The sequence below is a fragment of the Plectropomus leopardus genome, chromosome 5 (assembly GCF_026936395.1).
Source record: "Plectropomus leopardus strain MGB_pleo_1.0 chromosome 5, ASM2693639v1, whole genome shotgun sequence".
NCBI lineage: Eukaryota > Metazoa > Chordata > Actinopteri > Perciformes > Serranidae > Plectropomus > Plectropomus leopardus.
In genome coordinates, this window is record NC_142180.1 from 19,830,456 (window position 1) to 19,848,012 (window position 17,557).

At 38.7% G+C, this 17,557-nt stretch overlaps 1 protein-coding gene across 2 annotated transcripts in view; it reads right to left on the minus strand.

Moving 5' to 3' along the window:
- Window positions 1–17,557, minus strand: part of atp13a3 (ATPase 13A3) — a 36,835-nt gene that overhangs the window by 16,877 nt on the left and 2,401 nt on the right. For both annotated transcript variants that reach the window (XM_088077673.1, XM_042516049.2), the window contains exons 2-5: window positions 8,168–8,248; window positions 2,268–2,354; window positions 1,992–2,165; window positions 57–281 (exon numbers count right to left, since the gene is read on the minus strand). In XM_088077673.1, the coding sequence (XP_087933799.1) occupies window positions 57–281; window positions 1,992–2,165; window positions 2,268–2,318 (450 nt within the window). In that variant the 5' untranslated portion in view covers window positions 2,319–2,354; window positions 8,168–8,248. The remainder of the gene's footprint in view (window positions 1–56; window positions 282–1,991; window positions 2,166–2,267; window positions 2,355–8,167; window positions 8,249–17,557) is intronic.

Here is a 17,557-nt window from a genome sequence, read left to right on the forward strand (position 1 = left end):
GATCAGTGGGGGAAATTGCACTGTGTAAGTACAGTATATTAGGGGTTGTTGCTTACCTGTGTGGGCTGGTAGTCGGCATATCTTCTGATGAGCTCCTGAGCGGGGCTGCCATCGGTGGGGTGGGGGGTATGTCCGTTGGCCAGAGAAGAGGAGGAGAAGGGAAAGGAGGGAGAGGAAGGGGAGGAGGGGGAGGTGGTCTGGGTCTCCAGGCTGTGGAAGGGGTTGCTCCCCGGGGCCAGCATCACTCGCACTCTGGCCAGGAACCAGCGCCGGAACTCGTCCTAGTCAAAAAAAACAAACAAAACAAACAAAAAACCCACACACACAAAGTAATGGATATTAACTCATAGTCACCCACCATTATGGACAAATTTAACATTTATTTTGCTGTCTTTAGTACATTTCTGTTAAAAAGCCTGTCTAAAAAACCTTAATGGCAATATATTTACAGCTTGTGGCCCTTACATGTCCACTGTAAAGTACTGAAATGCATTTGCTGTTGGCAGGTGTTATTTTCAGACCCTGCCTTACTCTAGCTAATCCTTTCTCTAACCCTAAACCAAATTCCTATTTCTGAACAAGCTTCTTTAATAAGTACACAGTGGCAAAACGTTTACACTTGAAGGTTGCTCCTAATGCTTTAACCCTAATGAGATTCAATCAAAACCCACAGCTGAACAAAAGGATTCATACATAGATGGTCATGGAAGAATTCAAACACATGTACACGAGCACGAGACTGCCACAGAAAGGAATGCACACACACACATGCACGCAAGCAGAGACACACACACAAATGCTATGAACACGCTGATGGACAAATGGCAAATTATCTGTGCATTCCTGCTGGTGTGACTGTCTGTGGGAATTAATACCGTTCAATGTATTTACTGCGTTACTTCAAAACATCAGTTGTATTTTCTCACAACTAAAAGCTACAAAAAGAAACATATTGATGTTGCTATTAAACAACAAACTGAGGGTAAAACAGTAACATAAAAATGTAATTATAAGGGCTGTCAAACAACTATTTTTTTTAAAATAGCGATTAATCGCAAAATTTTAATTGTTAATCTCAAATGATCACATTTTTTAATCACGTTTTCAATTCCATTATTTTGCATTACAAAACAGTTATGAAGTCCATATTAACAAGGTGAAACAATTCTTAGTAGATTGTCTTGATTAGGAATCAAAAATCACCAAAAAACTACATGGCAATAACATAAAGTGTGCATGTCTGTAAAGGGGAGACTCATGGGTACCCAAACAAAACCCATTTACATTCGAATAGCTTGAGGTCAGAAGGCAAGGGACCCCTGTAAATGGCCATGCTGTTTTTCATCACCAAACTATAGCATAGCATGTCACGACTGGTACCAATGGATACCTCAGGTCTAGTTTCATATGACTCCAGTGTCATCACTGCATAGCCTCTTAAAGACAGAAATATCATCCAGTGATAGATGGGATAAAAAAGAAAAAAAAAGCATTATGTACAGACCTAAATCGCATTGCGATGAACATTGTAATGCTGACAGCTCTAGTAACCATGTTTAGTAAGAGTCTGGTAATGAACCAAAGCCAGTTGGTCTGAATGTGTTTGTGTGTCTGTGTGTGTGTGTTGTGTGTAAGGGTCGCTTTTAATCAAATTAAATTTAACATTATTTCAACACTACTACTACTACTACTACTACTACTACTACTACGAATAATAATAACAATAACAATAATAATAATAAGAAGAAGAAGAAGAAGAAGAAGAAGAAGAATAAGAATAAGAATAAGAATAAGAATAAGAATAAGAAGAAGAAGAAGAAGAAGAAGAAGAATATTTTAACATTTTATGGGAACACAAACCAAATATCATCTTTACATTGGCAAAGACATCGGCTGTTGACGATCGCTCAACAAATGGTCGCTCAACAAATGGTCCCCAGATCATCGTCTATTGGCACAACACAATTATGCTTCTACATCTTGCTACCTACCGTGGAGCGCAGCAATACCACTTTGGCATCACGGGCTGTGGTACGGGTGCAGGTGGATTTAACGCACCACTCTGGCATCCAGTAGAGCAGCAGGAGGAGGAAGCCCCCTGTACACAGCACGCCGAGGCCCACCAGGGCCAGCCGCCAACGACACAGACGGTAGCCCTGCAGCTCCTAAAGGGTGGAAGGAAAAACGTGGATACAGTCAGTTTAGATAAATCTAAAACTACAACTCCAATTTCCCATATTGGCAGTGAAAATGAAAAAGAACAATACCATCTCCTCCTCTTCCCCTTTGTTGAGGACCTTCAAGTCTTCCTTCTCCATGCTGCAGAACAGTTTGCCAAGCCCCTTCCTTAGTCACTACAAACACATAGGACCAAATGTCATGATGAATCATGTAGAAAAACATTTCAGCTCCAAAACAGCAAATCTAAAGTGAATCGACACCAGAGAGTCAGACACATCAGGAGGTGTCGTAAGATGCCTTCTAGTGATGTGATGTAAGAGTATTGTGTGGAAAACACAGAGTATTTCTCATCAACACACTGATAACATTTTTTGTTAGCTTCCTCCATTATGTAATAATGCAAAGTAGCCTAATGTAAGGGTCTAAGAACAGACGGATGTGCTGTAGAGGCCTCTTAGGCAAATTGTGATTTGAGATTATGGGCTTTATACATAAAATTGACTTGACTTGCCTGAACAGGAAAAAAAAACCTAGATCTCATTCACATTTTGGTCTCAAGAGACATATTTTGAATATATTTCAATTAACTTTATACTTTAATAACATTCTTAAATAGGGTTAATTTTGTGTGATATGTGTGATCCTTAAGGTTCATGGACTAATTGATGTTACATTCAATGTATTTACAAGAGCTGTGGTTGCCCCTGGTGTTGCCTTTTCAGCAGTCTTCGTGTAATTCACCACACTGTTTGATTGCCAGGTCAGTCAACAGTGCCGTTGGGTAACACCTGGACCCAATGTTCCTAGCCTGTAATGTCTAAACTACATTGTGCTGAGTTCAGACTACACAACTTAATCCCCAATTCTTCTAAAACCAAAAGTTTTAGGAGTTCCCCGACAAAAGCCCAGATCAGATCAGCAAATCTGTGCTCCAGTGCAATGTTTGACTGTTCAAAGGCACGAGCTGAGAAAGACACTCCCCAGTTATCTAGCATGCTAAATATCTGGACCTGTCCGGGACTTTGTCGCCAAACATTCATGCCAATAAAGCTGAGTTGAATTTGAGAGAGAGAGAGAGAGAGAGAGAGAGAGAGAGAGAGAGAGAAAGAGAGAGAGAGAGAGAGAGACCAACCGAGGAGAAGAGATGGTGGAAGGTGGACTATTGCATGCAGTTTTTCTGTGTTATAAACCTAATATTTTGAAACGATGCTTTGGCACATTTTGACTTTGATAATTACTAATAAGCACATGCACGACCCGCACGATCTGCACATCAAATCACATGCTTATCAGGGATTCCTCCTGGTGAAAGATCTTGTAGTGCATGACCACCTGTTGATGGTCAGCTTTGTAATGTGAAAAACCACAAGGACTTTAAACCTCCAGATTATGAGACAGCAGGTTGTGTAATGTGAACAGCACAGCGACCTGACAGCTTTGACTAAACTTTACTCACACTTTCTTTCTCTCTCTCTCTCTCTCTCTCTCTCTCTCTCTGTCTCATACTCACTCTCTCCCTGCAAGCACTCCTCGGGGTATGTGGCAGTTCCCTCTAGCTTATCCAAACACCTAATGCCTTTTGTTCTTTCGTTTAATAAATTACTTAATCTAATCTTTGAAATAATGTGTCCCCCACTTCTTTGTGACCTAAAGAGCCAGGCTGTGACAGCAGCAAAGATACAGATGTTCTGAAAAGGTGCCTTACAATTTTATAATCAATGTATTTGACAACTTAAGACAACAATATTTTAGAGTAGATTTATTTTTTAAGTTATTTTGGGGGCTTTTATGGTCTTTATTTGATAGCACAGCTTGAGAGATGACAGAAAATGGGGATGAGACATGGTGGGGTTGACATGTAATGGGCCACCAGTCGGACTCGAACCTAAGGCCGCTAAGACAAGGACACATAGAATCTGAATATGGAGAGCATACTCTACCAGTTGAGCCACCCAGTGCCCCAGAGTAGATTTTCTGTATCCATTTAGAGTTATTTCTGAGCAGCATACAGTATTTACCACATATAACAGGCAGTGTTTTAGAGTAAACAATAACAACCAGAAATGGGGACAAAGTCAGCTCAACAACTGAAACGTTAAACTGAAACGTCTAGTAATATCTCAGAGAATCTCTTGTAAAACAGAATGAGCCATCCCTATGATGCAACTATTGGTCCGCAACGGAGCCAAGAGCATTTACTAAATATCTGAAATATGACTTTACAACAGTCTTTGGCTGGTGAATATTGGACATTAGATATACAACCATTATCAGAAACTGGACATCACTCATCACCAATCACTCTCAAGAGCTTGGGCATGAGATATAAAGCTTTTTCGGTTTTGCTTATATTAATGTGAATAACAAAAAGAGGTTTCTATGATGGATAGAACATGTCTGAGGATTTTTGAAATAAATTATTGCCTACATGAAATGTTTAAATGCACATGGACTTCAATGAGAAACACAGTGAGAAGGGATGTTTTTCTTAACCCTGGTAAAAGCAATTTAACCCAATGTGAACTCTTCAACTGTCTGCAGGGACAGAACTATAAGGAAGATATCTCTGTATGCAGATACAAAGTGCAGGAAAGCTAACAGATGTCAGTACTTCACTGGAGCAAATGAGACAAGCTGAAACTCCAAGAATGCACAGCACTTCAGCTGCTCAACCTCAGAACACCTGAGATTATCTCTTAAGAGTGTCAGCACACCCACACACAGACCAACTGCATCATCATATATGTGTTACCCAATATCAAGCTTGACCCTATTTCCTCCTCTCAGTTGTCCCAGAGGACCAGCCAGCTGCCACGGAGGGCACACTGTCACTTTGTGCAAGTGTGTCTGTGAATTGCATGCATTGAAATGACAGAGAGGGGCATCTGGGTCAAAAAATGAACAGGTCTTTGGAAATACTAGTTAGGCTGAAGACAATCTGTCTATTGGGGCTAAAAGCAGAGCCAAGCTTCAGGAGGATGCTTTGTCATTTTACTGCTCATGCACTTTGTTGAGTTACAAACAGAAACAGTGAATGTATGTGCAGTCAAACTGCGCAAGTTGTATGAAAAAGAGGTTAATTAGACTACTGGCTTCAAGTCAGAAGTTGGTAATCTATAAGTCAATCTGGTACTCTATGGTTTCCATTAGGGCTTCTAGGCAAAGTGGTGACATCCCATACAGGGATTTTGGTGCCAGCATTTCATTTGCATGTGGCTGAAAAAAGGGAGTGAGTTTAACAGAGCGGAATTCATGGTTTTGGTATCACTTTAAGGGCAATAAAACCTTTGTGAGTAAAAAATACTGAGTCATTTATCAAAACACCTGTTCAACAAGAATAAACTTGCTGCAGTTGCTGCTCATAGATTTTTTTTAAAGTTTAAATTGTAATAAAATAGTCTAAATAAATTTACTTGTGATAACAATCAGATCAGATTTATGTATATAGCACCTTTCAAACAAATAGAATGCAATTCAAAGATCTTAAAAAACAGAATAAGTAAAAACCATACAACCGTAAAAAAAAAAAAAAACATAAAAAAGTAAGACACAACATAAAAGCCAGACTAAAAACATTAGTTTTTATAATGTGCACAGCTGTCAGACATTAAACATCACAAAATCATTCAATAATAGTCTTTCATTCAACTACAAGCTGCTACAACTCAACTGAATCTGAGGAAAATGTAAACAATAATGTCACATCCTATTGCATACTCTCATACTTGCTTTGGAGGTCCAGGCTTAGTCTCAAATTCCCTCACACCCTCAAAATGCCACTCAGGCCACCCACATTACAAATCCAAATTTCCTAATGATTTCTATCTTCTTGCCTTTTACAGGTTAGCATAACAGCCTTTTGGAATTGACTTTAGTTCAACTTTGGATACAAAACTGGACAAAAAAATATGTCAGTGAGCCACCCTGTCCCTAATGTAACTGTAAAGGAAAGCATGGCTGCATTCTCCACTGAAAAACACAGGCCCTCCTCTGTGCAGTGACTGCCTTTAGTGTGAAAGATTAAACGCACAAACAGAAACAAAACACAGAGAGAGAGCACTCTGACCCCAGCTATTGCTGAGTAGTGCTTGCATGGTGTGTTGGGGCACGATGCCCATAGTGCCACCACTGCTACTGCCCCCACCACCCTAAACACCCACTGATCCTGTGTCACTACCCCCCGCACTCTGATTTTATCTGCCAGCTGCACCCGGGTAGACTTTTTCTCTGGCATACAGCGGGATATTTTGCTTAGGACCAAGCCCTTCCTAGTATTTTACAATAGCAGCCCCCTGGCCGGCGCTAGGCAGTGGGTGCAGTGCAACAAGAACAATCCCTCCCCAGTCTGTGCTATGACTGGAAATGCCGACACAAGTGCATCATGCTTACACTCTTTCACAAGATTGCTATCCTGGCATGGTGACGCACAGATAACCCACCAAGTAGAATGGCACCAAAAAAAGATTTTTTTATCAAGCTCATATGGTTACTGTAAGACTGTTACGTAGTCTGTTATGTTGAATCATCTTTTCAAATAACAGAGGGTTGTAACCTCAGGAAACACACAGGGTCCAATAATTATAGGCTTCAAACAGACAAGAGTTGAAACAAGGCGGCTGAGACAAACAGAGCCTGTTTATGGCTTAACTTCCAATATGTTACTCGTTAACTCAGGTTGGAGACAAGTTAAGTTGTACTTTCATTTAGGTGAACTTGTGCAAGAGCAGGGATGGGAAACTGTCACAAAACAGATTCAATGTGTACTCATAAACAGAAATTCCAAAAAAATATATATATAATATCCAACTGTAGTGTACATCAGAACAAAAATAAATGACAGGATTTAGAACAAAACAATCCAGAGAAAGTCCCGTACCATAAATAAAGCATCAATGTTATGTTCTAGGAGCTACCAGTTATTTCACATAGTTAGTCATTATATTTGCAGTGCCATCAGCCCCTGGGGAATTACAGTCTGGGTGTATGTTGTCTGTTAAGGTGGAATTTGTATGAATTTGATGATGCGGCTAAAAATGGTGATCATGCTACTAAAGACAACAAAACTACAAAATACAGTAGGATGTCAATATAGTGAGACCCCTGGACGCACAGGTGGTCATATGAGTGGCTCCCCAGGGAAACTTAGTGGGTCTCACAATAAAATTTGTGTTTTTGGACAAATTAAAGTCCAGTTTGATTTGATATGGTTATTTAATTCTGGTTAAACTCATGTATGTTGAAATGTATCTGAAAAAGGTCACTGCCCTAAAGAAAGCTATAACCCTCTGTGGAGAAAAGCCTGAGTAATCAACCACTAAAATGAGATACGTCTCAACTCTGAGAGACAAAAAGGGGAAGCAACACAATTAAACAAATCAGGCTGTCAATATTTTTTTAAAGAATCAAATGCACCATTTATATTCAACTTAACATTTTTTGATATGTATTAATAATTAAATACTTTTTCAAAATCCAAAAAGAAAATTTAACAGTGTAATCCAATACAAAGAAATGTAGAAAAACTACTGTAAAAATGTATTAGTTCAACATTGTGAAAAATATGCTATTATTTTTTTTTCTGAAAAGATTTTTCCCTTTTTCCTTTCATTCACTGAGGCTGTAAACAAAACAGGATGTCGTCTTGCGCAAGGTACATGCACAGATGATAAGGAAATGGTGGCCACCGGTGATAATATTTTTTTCAACATGGCACATCTTGTGGATGGTTAGGCATCGCAGAGTTAGTGTCATCATGAGTTAATTCAGCATCAATCAGTAGCAGAACATTTTTACAATAGAGCATTACCGGCAACTTTGCAGCATCACTAGCAGGTCAATACAATGTTGGTCAAAAGACACGTAACCTACTAAAGCTCAGAAAAAGCCAAAAGTAGAGCTTAAGACTTTTGAGAAAATTCTGGGCTTCAACTTTTCTGCTAGTAGAATTAAACAGACAAAGGTTTCTAGTCAGTTACTGTGCTCCTACCTTGAGAGCCAGGGACGCGATGCCCCAGGCGGTCCTCCTCCCCGCAGTTAGCTTGCTCTCGCACCACACCAACCTGGAACCCTACGGGAACAAACAAAACAGAAAAACAATGCACATTAAAAACACAGCCTTTTAAAAATTACGTCTTTCCACTTATTTGAATTTGATAAACTGGGGAGAGAGACCTTCACTAAACAGTAACATATCATCCAAAGGGGAAAACAATCATGGTTAATGTGTATCAAGCAGCAAGAAATATTTACCAGGCCATGTAAAAACACATGCAAAGGTTTTACTGTGCATATATTCATTTATGAACTTGTATGCACTTAGCATGTTCAGGATAGGACCTTCTTTTCAAGATTAGACTCAGCAACTGACAATGATTTCATTTAGTTGCCCCAAAAGCAAAAACTGAATTACATCAAAAGCTAAGACATTGAAAGGGAATGGGTGAACTGCCTTAAGTCTTCAGTAAACAAGTCCAACAAAAAACTGCTGCCATCGTGAAATAACCCAAAGGGGAGTACAAATATTGTATACCGATACAGATTTTAGGACAGAATGTCAAGGAATACAGGCAGAGTATCATCTAAACCTGTTAAAGTGGGATGAGTTTTACAGGTTTCTTTAAAATTTGCCACATAAGAACAAATATGGCATGTTTTACATGTAATCTGGGTTACAAGTAAAACAATAGTTTTATTGTTTTGCCCAATGAATGAGTACATTTTAAATAGCATTTTGTTTTATGTCTGCATATGCCACCCATCATGATCAGAGTAGGTGTAATATGTTTATTTCACAATGGTAGAGACATAATATTCTCTGCAATTAGGTGGAAAAACACGTGCATATAATGTTATCGGCTTCGGCACTGGGACTAAATGAGTCAGAAAATATCTGCATATTGGCACAAATCTAATATCTTGCCTACCTAGAAATTATCCAGATCTTCCACTTTTGAAATGTTATCTAAAAGAATGGCTCAAATCCTGATAGATAAACGAGTCATAATGTGGAAAAAAAGAAGTCTTTTACAATGTAAGTCCATGGGAAAAAGTCTTTTTGAGCCGCGTGGCATCACGTGACGGACGTCTCTAATGCCACAGTTTGGCCTCTATGTCAGTAGCTTCACAGCCTGGTGCTGTTCCAGGGGGCTTGGCTTTGACCTTGGTCATTTAATGCTTAATTCCCAGTAATTGTTTCCCACAGAGGGTAGAGAACCACAGAACTGTAGGTGTCAACATGTCAAGCAATGCTTTGAGCAAATGATCAAGCCCTCATGCTGAAATTTGGTGCAGTATATATGGAGGAACTGTCAGGTGATTCCTCCTGACTCCCATCCACTCTGTTCCTGTTCTGTACCAGTGCCATGATATAATAAAGATGAGGATGACACGAGAAACCTCTGTTTTTTACTGGAATCTCTAGAGGACCTTTATAGGGCCTCTAAGAGTCAGCATGACTTCAGAGATATTTATAGATTCCTCCAGCCCTGCCTAAAGCCACATTGTTGTCTCTCATTTGATTAGTCTGCTATTGTATTAATAAGCAACGCTGGCATGGGAAAAAAACACTTGAGGCAGCTGTTGATCTTTTTTCAGACTACAAGATTAAACATGACAATCATCTGTGTTCCTGGAAAGGTGGAGATCCTGTGTGAGATCCACTGAAGGTATCAAAACCACAGCTGAGGTAAAAACATAAACAGCTATTCGAGTCCAAAAACAGATCTGGTGCTATGATAAGGAACATGTATTATGAGGTGTTTATCTATAGACACAATAAATTACGAATTTATGTGACTGTACTGTGGGCTCTCTGACTCTACAATTCATTCACTGTTTTTAATTTGTTAGCAAAAGGCTAATGTTTATGCAACTGCTGACTTAGAGCAACAACTAACAAACCTTTTCTTTGATTAATTAAACAATATCCATCAATATATCTGAAAAATTTAAGTTGTCATTTCTAAATTTCTTGTTTTATCTATAGGGATGCACCGATTTATCAGCTGAACATCAATATTGGCCAATATTTGCCTTGTTAATTGCCATGGGCCTATGTTTTTCCATTGTGTCCCCTCAATTTTGTGCAGGCTAAAAAGCAGGGCTTAAGACTAATGGAGTCCAGTCATCCTGGGGACAATATAATACATGTTTGAGAAGAAAAGAGAGATTCGCCTGGACACCATCAGAATGAAAGGACACAGTAAATTCACTATCAACGCATCAGAGGACACACTCTATTGTTTCCCAAATAATGCTTAATTTTCAGCAACAAATCTAAGTTGCCATTGGCAGGAGGGCAGCTAGTTAACGATAGCCACCGGCTGCCGGTGGCTGGAACTACCTTGCTGACGGGCGTTGCATAAAGCTAGATTATAAGGTGTTCAAGCTCTCTTCTTTCAATTGAGTATTGGGCCTGGGCAAATTATACTGTTCTCATAATATTTTTCATGTGATCTTGTAAAATTGTACTTTTTGGCAAGAAATTTGAATAAATGCAGTTGTTGATGGAGAAATGTGTTGTTCTCATAACAATAAAAAGAGGCAATTATGGCATATATATTAAAAAGACCTTTAAATAGTTACTTAAAAATGTTTTCATTTAAAAGATTTGTTTTTTCACTCATAAATGTGTGCTCATTAAAAGATAGTGTAATGAAGGGCTAAATGACTTGCACAAAAGGGGGAATACATAACAATAATAAAATAAACAACAACAAAAACATAGTGTCTGGAATTAGTCCATAAATTCACCATCAATTAATCCGTACTTCAATATATTAAGTATAAGATAAAGAAAAGCAGCAAAGGCCTCCATTGCCAAGACAATATTGAGCAGTTTTGCTTGAAAAATGATTAAGAGATTATCATATAGTCAAAGATTGCAGATACAAAATGTCACATTATGCCTTCAGCCCATCTCATTTAATCTTAAAAAGCTCATCGTCATGTATCAGTTTGTTAACAGCAGAATAAACCTAAAATAATGCTTCAAGTCAGGTACTTGCACAATGAGGATGAATCAAGTGTCTCGGTATCGTCATTTGCTAAATATAATCTGCCCAAAGATAAGATCCCTTGTGAGTCTGAGCCTTTTGCAGCAGCTCAGACACTTAACATAAATTTCACAAGAGCTTAAACTAAGCAACACAAAAGTATACAAATAAATAATTCCAGGATAGCTGGAAATACTCTCCTTTCCCTTTCTGTCCTGTTCTTCAATACACAGACAGAAAGGAAAAAGTGAACAATGAGCCATGACCTAATGACAGAAGTCTATAATTCATGGAAGCATTTGGAGGAAAAAGTGTTTTGTTGCCATCATACTCTGCACTCAATGTGCTTTCTTTATCACTTCCTCTCCTACTCACAGGGTATTATAGTCAAGCTTTGTTCCCCGTCATGGGCCAATCAAGCTTTTATCACTGTGACCACTGGCCTTACTAAAAATCTATGACCAGGTGCCCTTCCTCTGCTGTCTGAACAGCCAAAAGCTCTTCCTCAGACTCCAGCGCCACTGATAACATAATTAATCTAACAATCCCGTTAACAACTTGCCAAATGAGAAAATAATCAATACAAATAACATCTATTTTAATTTCATGCATCCCAAGCTGACGTAGTGAGGCAGCAAGCACAAAATAACTTCCAGTTTTGCAAAGCAGTGGGGCGAAAAAGCAAAAAGCAGACACACAATTGCTTGTAACTGTAGGGAGTTTTTTGCATTTTAAAACATCAGATTAAGATCAAGCGTAACAAAATGTAAAATACCTGAACAAACTCACCAATATATGCAGCAAACATCCACACCTCTTACAAATAACCCAGAGCACTGAGCTCAAAATGCATCATAGATACAGGCTGGGTGTGTTTTCAGACCACATACACAAACTTTAGGTTACAGCCAAGCGAGAAGAATTGCTGATGTTACAGGCTACTACGATCGATGACGAGGGAAAGGGGAGTTAACATGGATGAGATCAGGGAGAGGACGAGAACAAAAAAAGAGACTATAAGGAGTCTGTAAGTGAGCTCCACTCTTGTGGAAAAAAATGGAGGGAAAGAGCTGGGAAAAAACAATAATCCTCCAGATCAAAAGTGTTAAGAGTTTTAAGTCAGACCACATGCTCTTGGATTAACAGCTGCACTGCTTGACAGCCTATGAAAAACCACTGATTCCACTGTGCAAGAGATTAAAACACGTTTTTCACTTGATTGATTGGTTTATTGGTACATAATCTAGGGATGACACAATATGAGATTCTAATGTCACAATTATTGTCAGAGGCAATGTCACAGTTTCACAGTTTTCACAAATCGTGATTGAGGTATTATTATAGAAGTAAATATCAAAATAACATTAATATTATTATTTTTTTTTTTTTTACTTTGACTTGAGCATAAAGGGCTGAATGATTACCATGAAGATGCTGGAACATATTCCCGTGTTGGAACCCTTTACATTTACATTTCAACAACACGTTTTGCAAATTGGATATCTATATTCTACAACAACTCCCTGTGCATTTTGTAGATATTCAAAAGACTCCCACATGGCTCATTTAAGGTGCTTCTTTTGCTGATATAAGGCTGGAAACCCATTTTTACAACTCCTCACCGTGTTTGAGGTTAGTGGCACGCCTCTCTGCCAAATTTGTTTTCATAGGCTAACAGTGCAGGAATGAGGACATCATAGATACAAAAGCCTCTACAATTCTTGTATGAAACTGTGACATTATGAAACCTTGGTTTTGGAAGAACAGGTCAGGTTCCTAATAATGGCCCTGGGTGAGAAATAGTTTTTCTTTATGTATGTAACAGATTATTGAGTTTTTCAAGGTTTACTTAGCAAAATTAAGTTGAAAGAGTCAGCTCTTTATTACTGCAAACCAATATGAAAAACGTAAATCTGATTAAGTTCATTACAATCATACAAACATATAAAATAGATACATTTTAAACATTGTCCTCACTGCCTCAATCAAATATGCTTCTGAGACAGATTATGTTCTCGTCCCACCACATAAAATGAGTGAAACTAGCACTTCAAGTAATTTTCAAATCAAAAAAGTACTTTATCATATTTTACAGCATCAGAGTTTCATATATCCACAGAGCAAGGAGTCAGATTTTCAGCAGGTGTTTTTTTGTTTTTTTCACACTGCCTCTCATACAGTTCTGCAACCACAAAATAAACCACTGTGGGGCTCAGGATGCAACAAGTGTGTGGGTGCGTCACTATTATAATGCCAGCTGGTTAAGTGCTGTCAAGTGTGGTGTTGTTATCTCTCTTTTTTTTTTTTTTTTTTACCAGTTTTACCAGGTGTGTAAAAGAGATTCAAAAATGGTTGCTTTAATATCATCAAATTTCTAGAGCTGTTTCATGATCATCAAAATCAGGAGTTGCATTTAAAGGTGGAATCCTAAACTCTCTGTCACATATTTGCTGAACAGCTCAGTGCTGATAAGTGTGAGCTGTGACCTGGAGCTAGAACAGTGTGGGACACCGCACAAACTAAGAATGATGGTCCTCTATACATATCCCCATAGCACCTGACAACCAACAGTATTCGTGTTTAGGGATGCAGTCAAGACATTCTTGTCTGAGGGCTGCAGACTGCAAGCAGATTTATAAGGCAATAAAAAAAAAACTAAAATTTTTAGGGACAGTGACTCAAATCAGCAAGGAAATTTCGAATTTTGGAATTCAATGATAAATTCAGCCCATCTGCAATGCCCTCTGTATTCATCTAATTGCACAACTCTATTCTCAAGTTTGTGTTAGTGTGTTAAATTTCACAGTGGTTTCTATTTTATTTGAAGTGTTTCATCTCAGTTCCACTGATGCGAGCCCCTGGTCTTGTTGGCGGCAAACCACTAGACCGGCACTAGAAAGATCTGTATCTCTATCACACCACTGTGGGGCTCCCACACCAAACAGCAGTGGGCTGCTGACAGGACTTTTACCATGTCAGGATATTTCTCATCTCCACTCTGAATCAACACTGGCAGGCCTTCCATCACAGGTTGCTGTCTTAAAGCTCACCTGTGAAAGTCTTGAAGCACTGGCTCAAAAGCCAGTGGAATCTTGGCGCCTCACTTCTTAAACTGAGACTAAACTGCTTCCAAATCTTCAGTCTGGACAAAACCTCAACCTGTCTCACAAGCCAGAGGAAAGTTGAAAGGTGAAAAGGGCAAGTTTGATTCCCCGATTCTAGGAATCCAGATGTATAATATGAACTAAACTAGTTACGCCCCTCAATGATACTCATGTTATTCTGATGAAACAGTAACAAGTCAGCAGTGTTTCCTCTACACTCATTTAGGAGTGGCGGGCCGCCACTCCTAAATCCTACCCACCGCTCCTTCAAATGACGTTTTTTTTTTTTTTTTAAATTGCAAATACACCACCGCCGCATCACAGCACAGTCCTGCACTGCGTTGGGTGTCGAGAGTGCTGAGGCAGATAACTATCTTGCTCCGCATCTACTCTTTGGGGTAGATACCACCGCCCCCTCCCACCCCCCAACAGAACTAACTGGTGCCGACGTTAATTAGCTACTGGCATCCAGGCATCAGGTCAGAGAGTCAGAGGAGTGTCGGCTTGAAAATAGCGTGCAACTTACCGGAGAAAAGGTAGACTTATTAGCTTAAGAAAACTTAGAATAGATTTTATTAGTTAAATAAACATTCGCAAAATATTGATGGCCAGCTAAGGTTACGTAGCTTAAGTTAATTGGGCCCGGTGCCAACTCAACTCAGTGTCCCTAACGTGAGTAAACTATAACTGATAGCATTAAGCGATATACACTCCATGATGTAACTGCTGACTGCATTTTCAGATGAGCTTGTTCAAATATTTTTCAAAGAAGAGAAAGACACCTGATGAGGATGGCGCTAGTCAGGTATCATTAGCCTTTTTACTGACTCAAATTATGATGGTTAGGTAAAAAATTATGTTGATACACTGTTGATACAATTTACACTCACGTCACATCAAATGTGACGTGAGTGTAAATTATCTAACGTTGATGTTTTATGTAATCGTATAAGACAAGTAACAGACAAAAAAAAATTATTGTTTCTATTTGTAGGTGAAGACTGACTTGAGAAACAGGCTGCAGGGGGATCACCTTGCAGCATGTATGCTGCTGAGCATCAACGGGCCACCTCTTGGGGAATTTCCATACAACAGAGCCTTAGAGCTGTTCTACAAAAAACCAAGAAAAATCCATTGTTCTGAGCCTGGGTGCAAACTTTGCCACTGATTACAGCCCCATCAAGAAATTGTTATTTATTGTTTTTATTATTTTATTGTTGAATTTTTGTTATTATTTTTTATTTTTACATTCAGCCTTTAAAAAGCGTCATTTGTTTACGCCGCCACGGCTCCCCGGAGAGCCTGCCCCCGCTGCTGAAAAAAATCCTATAGGAAACACTGGTCAGTCCAAATTTCTAAGCTTGTCCTTCATCAAAACGAAAGCATAATTGTAGACACTGGCCATCATTTACAAAATGAACGTGCCACAGAAAACTGGGCGTACGGTCATTTCCGCGCAAAGTTCAGCATTCATCAGAAGGGATGTGAGATTTGACCCTAGCAGTTAGTGTTTTAAAACACTGATAAGCCAAAACATGTTTATATCACTTATCATTAAAACATCATTTGAAAAAACAAACCCTGCAAGAGTGCAATTGTTTAAATACTAGTCGCCTGGGAAATAAAAGTTTTACCATTGTCTGGATCTGACACAAGGAGTGCATCTGTGTCTCCTCTGCCACCTATCATGCCTGAAAAGGAAGCAGACCTGATGTGTGTGGGTACATGCTCCTCAGCCTGGGTCAGTTTTAAGCTTATATTTGAACATTAGAATATTATTAATTTTACATATTATACAGGCATATATTATGTATAAATGCAGGCTACAGGCCAGCATGTATAAGTCAAATATTCAAACCTCAGCTGGAGTTCGATTGTCCACTGCAACATTGTGGATCTGTTGTCCAGATTGCGTTTTTCCAACTTTTTAGGCTGCCAAATGGAACCAATTGGTTATACTGGTCCTGGTACATCTGCGATTTTTATTTCCAGCTCAGAGAAGTTTCTCTCCTAGGCCGTATTACACCTCTCAATGTCGTGGCCTCTAACCTGAGAATATATTCAGGCGAGATATGTAAGTGACGTTTGTTTTCAGCAGCCATTTTCATAAACAATAATTCCTACATTGTGATTGGCGATGATTGATGATTGATGATTTCTGCGCTCGGATCTCTGTTGGTTTGTACCTTAGATTAGATTAATGAGGGCAGTATGCCTACGCTACCTGGCGCAGCTTGGCTAATCTCTCACTATAGACTTAAAAAAAAAAAAAAAAAAAAACACAACCACTAAAACAAAATTAAACAAAATTTAAATCACTGGATGGTCTGCTAATAGACAAATTGTGAAATGTGAAGACTAGTTGACTCGACAGTGGGGCAACTCTCTGACTGCTGTGCATGCACGCATCGAGTGTATCACAAATGTTACTGAATCATGTTTTCAAAGTAGGGTCTTATTTTCCACCTGCAAGTGATGAAGATCAAGAATGTATCATAGAGATACTGAATTAATTAAGAGGTATTTTATATTATTTTATTCAGACAGTGGTTCCAGCTCACCCAAAGCTTTTCTTCATAGGAACAACAAAGCACTATATGTATGAATATCATTCCTCTCAACTCAAAGGTCACATTCTCTTTAAAGCCACACAAACTAATGACGTCCTAAGCATCACTGTAGCAGCACAGAGTTGTCTCTGTTAATATATAAAAAGAAAAGTGAGTAAACAATGAATACATTAGTCCTGAGCTGCACTTTATGATTGGTACCCATGCTATACAAATAAACATGAACTCAATCAGGACACTTAATTTAAACAATGATTAGATTAAATATGTCTGTGTCTAGAAGGCCTGACTGCTGGTTAGTCAATTATCTGCAGGGTTTCCACTTATTTTCATGGACAGAATTTCAAAACTTTTTCCAGAACTTTTCAAAGACATTACTTTTCTCATTTTGCCCCACTTGCTGACGTTTTTCAAACAATCAAATTCAAACTCTTCTTAAAACTAATTTCAGCTGGCTGGGATACATGAAGGGAGAGATGGAATGCGGAGATAAAATAAAGAAACGTACATGATGGTTAAAAAAATGCAACACACAGCAACATTACGTCAACAGCTACAAAAAAATAATCTTACAATTATATTACATTACATGGACACTATCCATGGAAAACTACTGTAGCAATTGTATTACACACATAACTAAATTCCACGACTTTTCCAAAACTTTCAATGATTTTTACTAATTCTATTACTTTTTTAGGCCTGGATA